At 46.2% G+C, this 4,058-nt stretch overlaps 1 protein-coding gene across 1 annotated transcript; it reads left to right on the top strand.

The window, feature by feature from the left end:
• The first annotated feature begins 202 nt into the window (after window positions 1-202).
• On the top strand, window positions 203-2,487 carry LOC144174539 (uncharacterized). Its single transcript, XM_077703292.1, has 3 exons — window positions 203-636; window positions 916-1,042; window positions 1,807-2,487. Exons 1-3 carry the CDS (start codon window positions 365-367, stop codon window positions 2,263-2,265), a joined length of 858 nt encoding a protein of 285 aa, XP_077559418.1. The 5' UTR covers window positions 203-364; the 3' UTR covers window positions 2,266-2,487.
• Window positions 2,488-4,058: the final 1,571 nt, after the last annotated feature.

Here is a 4,058-nt window from a genome sequence, read left to right as displayed (position 1 = left end):
GATGCAGAGCATCTTTGTTGCTATACCGGCGTTAATTGCGTTGTTAATTACGGTATTACGGTGTTGGGTGTTGTTACGTTGTTATTCCGTATTAAATTGCGAATGGTTACCATCATCATCACACATTGCTTGAGTACTTTGAATGTATGAGACTAAGAGTGCGCCCAAGAGAGCGCCTAAGAGAGCGACTAAGAGATAATACCCTAGTTACACGGGCACCCTTAACCATGGTTAACCTAACCGCAGTTAGACTTAACCATGGTCGGCCGGAGTTACACGGCAGAGCTAACTGCAGTTAGCCCGCTAACCATGGTCCGCGCTAACTTCGGTCGGCAACCTAAGTTTGGGCTTCCAAACTGCAAACATGGCGTCGTACACGGTTACGGAGATGAGCATGGAGATGAGCGAGTGCAGCGCGGCGACCGATGCGAAGCGCGTGTTGTGGACGACTGAGACAACGAAGGCGCTGATCAACATCTGGCAGAACAATCTTGAATCTCTCCGCTCCACATCCCGCAACGCAAAAATCTACGTGAAGATGCTTGAAGAACTGAACAACGGGCTACCGGCGAATGAGGGGCCATATACAGTAAAACAACTGCGGCAAAAATTGAACAACCTCTCGAAGCGTTTTAAGTAAGTACCCCTTGATTGAGCTCTGAATTTATTTTTTAGTTATGCATGCTTTACTTGGAAGCTTCGCGAACTGCAAATAGTACGCGCGCGCGCGTGCGGGGTGGCACTGCCGCGCGCGCGCCTTACGATCCAAACAACGAGCCACACTTCATAAGCGGCATGACATCTGCTAGCATGAGTCCAATGAGGTCATCTCTGTATTGCATGCAGGCTAACCGCAGCTTGTATCTCTTTTTGAAACAGTGTATGCCATGATTTCTATAATTACATATTTTAAAGGAAGGAGCACCGAGACGGGAAGAGGACTGGCGGGGAGCCAACAGACTGGCCCTTCTACGAGCTCCTCCGCAAATTCCTTGCTAGCTTACCTATGAATGATGACGACCTGGTGGAGGAGAACGTGGAGGTACTTTTCATTTTCTTACATTATTGTAGCACGCCATTCGTACTAGAAATTATTTGTGCATGTACATGAGTTGAAAGTAGCTGAGCATGTTGATTTCTGTCTGCAAAATCTTAGTGTACACCTTAATTAAATGTATTGCATGTGGATACATTTTCTTGAAAACACCGGTCTTGGACTTTGTTCATTTTTATTTTATGGATGCAAAATTTGACGATTTGTGCTGCAGAGCAGCTTTCATACATTTTACAATGTATATGCACTGAATGCAGGCCTGACACGCACAAAAAAAAAATAAACAGGAACCATTGCAGTAGTTGTGACGGAAATTCAACTCCCATCGCTAAAAGTCAGTCCTAAGCGTTCGCTGCATGTGAACGAACACACTGGGTAAGCCATTGGGTCACTAAAGCTGAGCACCAATCAAAAGATGTGGCTGATCTCAAGGGGTGCCAACAGGCATTAAGGATTGAGAGAGGCAAACCTCATAATAGTAGTGCAAGCTTTCGTCATCCACTCCGTACGTCAACTTACAAGTCACTAAAAATACTCAAATCGAACACATCGAAAAGAGATATGAGCAACTTCTCAGGTGACTTTTGGCTGCCGTAGAGAGAGGATGAGTCCTCCTTACAAATAGGTGGGCAAAAAATAAAGTTCTCTCTCTGGCTGCACTGTGTGGTGCAACGAGTTTGACATGAGGGAATGATGATGTCCTGTAGTGGAATGGCAAGTGCGAGTTAATGGAGCCATGTTTTTGTTCACAGGTGCCAGTCGTGGACGAAGCTCCGGAAGAAGCCGAAGTAGTCGCGTCGTGGGACGACGCATACGCTGAAAATGCGGGGGGGCCTTGGCCAACTGAGCCTGTGCAAGCCGGCCCCAGTAACGGCGACAACAGCAATGGGCTCGTTGGGCTCGTCGGGCCAACTGCCGGGCCAAGCCGCCCAAGTGCCAGCGCAACTCCAGGGCCAAGCCAACCGCAAGCCAGCCCAGCCCGTGGCACCAGCACTAACGGAAGGGCGAGGATGCGGCCGAACGCCTCGGTATTACACCAGCTGCTTGCCCTTCACAAGGAGGACTCATTGCGGGCCGCCAAAGCGGAAAAGAGGCGCCACCGGCTGCAGGTGCAAATGCTGAGGCTGCAGAGGCAAGCCACTACAGCACAAATAGGCATGATGGAGATGATGAAGGAGTTCTTCGCATCAAGGCCAAACAAAAACTTGTAGGGACGAAAGAAGTCCTCTGCAATGCCCCATCCATCACTGCTCTTTTTATTAAATCACTTTTAACTGCATATTTTTATTTGCTGGCCAACCCCACGTAATATTTTTATCAACGCATACTTTTATTTTTAGCCGAGTGGCTGAACCAAGTGACAAACAGAAAGACTCTAAACTTTTCACCTTTATTTACCTGAGAAAGACTATAGTCTATTAAAAAAGCAGCAAGAACAAATAACCCTGTGAAAGACAACATGATTGCTTGAAAAGAAACCAGACACAGCAGCAATTCCTTCCCAAGACGCCACATTTTGGTCAACTGAAAAAATCGCTACAAACTACCTTCAAGACAAAACGAATGCTTCAAGGGAAAAGAGACAGAGCAGCCATTCTCCAAAAAAATGGTACGTTCAGGTGGCAAGTTAAAAAATTATAGCAGTTTACGTACTCAACGTCAAAGCTGTCAGAAGTGCAAAGCTGCGATTCACCAGAGGGGCTCTGCTGCCATTTTCCACAATTTCATTGTCTTTCTCCCTCTTGATGAATTCAACAGAAGCTTGTTCAATGCAATTCAATTTTCCACCTGTCGCAGTGCTTGCACCCCTTCCCCTGAGACAGGTCACGTGCTTTTTTTATTTCTTTTCTTGTTGTCTGAAACAGCACGAGCGGGAACTCTGTTCTTGGTAGCCTGTCTCTCTCTAGATAGCCTAACCGCACACAAGCCAAGACGACAGGCTGGGCTCCTAAAGTGCCGTGCCCTTCAAAAACAGGGGAAACAAGACTTTGCACAAGACAACACAAATGCTCTAAGCAAATCCAGACCGAGCAGCAATTCTCCAACAAGACGCAATGTCCTGGTGGTAATTTAAAAAAAAAAAGGGGGGGGGGGGCAGACAACTTTGCACAAGGCAATACGAATGTTTGCAACAATATCAGACAGTAGCAATTCTTCTAGACCAAGAACCAACATTCTAGTGAGAAAAAAATGGTGAACAAACAACTCTGTACAAAACATAAATACCCTAAATGAAATTAGAGCAGCAAACATAACGATGCCATTGCCATAATACGAATGCTCTAAGCAAACCAAGACCGAGCACCCATTCTCCAGCAAGACATGACGTCTTGGCGGTAAGTTAAAAAAAAGGAACAGACAACTCTGCGCAACAACACGAATGCTCGAAACGAAATCAGACAGACTAGCAATTCGTCTAGACCAAGAACCAACATTCTGGTGGCAAAACAAAGGGTGAACAAACAACTCTGTACAAAACACAAATGCTCTAAATGAAATTGCAGCAGTAAAGAACGATGGCATTGCCCTAGATTGAATTCCCAGAACACGAATGCTCTCAGCATACCAACACCGACCAGCAATTCTCCAACAAGACATGATACTTTGGTGGTAAGTTAGAAAAAAAAAAAAACCTGCCGCCGTGGCTAAGGTGTGCTGCTGAGCACGAGGTCGCAGGTTCGATTCCCGGCCCCGGCGGCTGCTTTTCTGATGGAGGCGAAAAGCAAAAACGCCTGTGTGTACGAGATTTTGGCGCACGTTGAAGATCCCCAGGTGGTCCAAATTAATCCATACAGCGCACCTCATCGCCTGCACTCCGTCAACGCGTTAAACCCCACAATCAATCAAATCAATCTAGAAAAGAAACAAGGAACAGACAACTCTGCACAAGACAACACGAATGCCCGAAACAAAACCAGACAAACTAGCAAATCTTCTAGAGCAAGAAACAACATTGTGGTGACAAAAAAAAAGTTGAACAAACAGCCCTGTACAAAACACAAAT

This window comes from Haemaphysalis longicornis, unplaced genomic scaffold (assembly GCF_048455015.1).
Source record: "Haemaphysalis longicornis isolate Haplotype H1 unplaced genomic scaffold, Haemaphysalis longicornis Haplotype H1 scaffold_3, whole genome shotgun sequence".
NCBI classification, from domain to species: domain Eukaryota; kingdom Metazoa; phylum Arthropoda; class Arachnida; order Ixodida; family Ixodidae; genus Haemaphysalis; species Haemaphysalis longicornis.
Note: the sequence above shows the minus strand (reverse complement) of the source record. Positions and strands in the feature narration are given on the sequence as shown.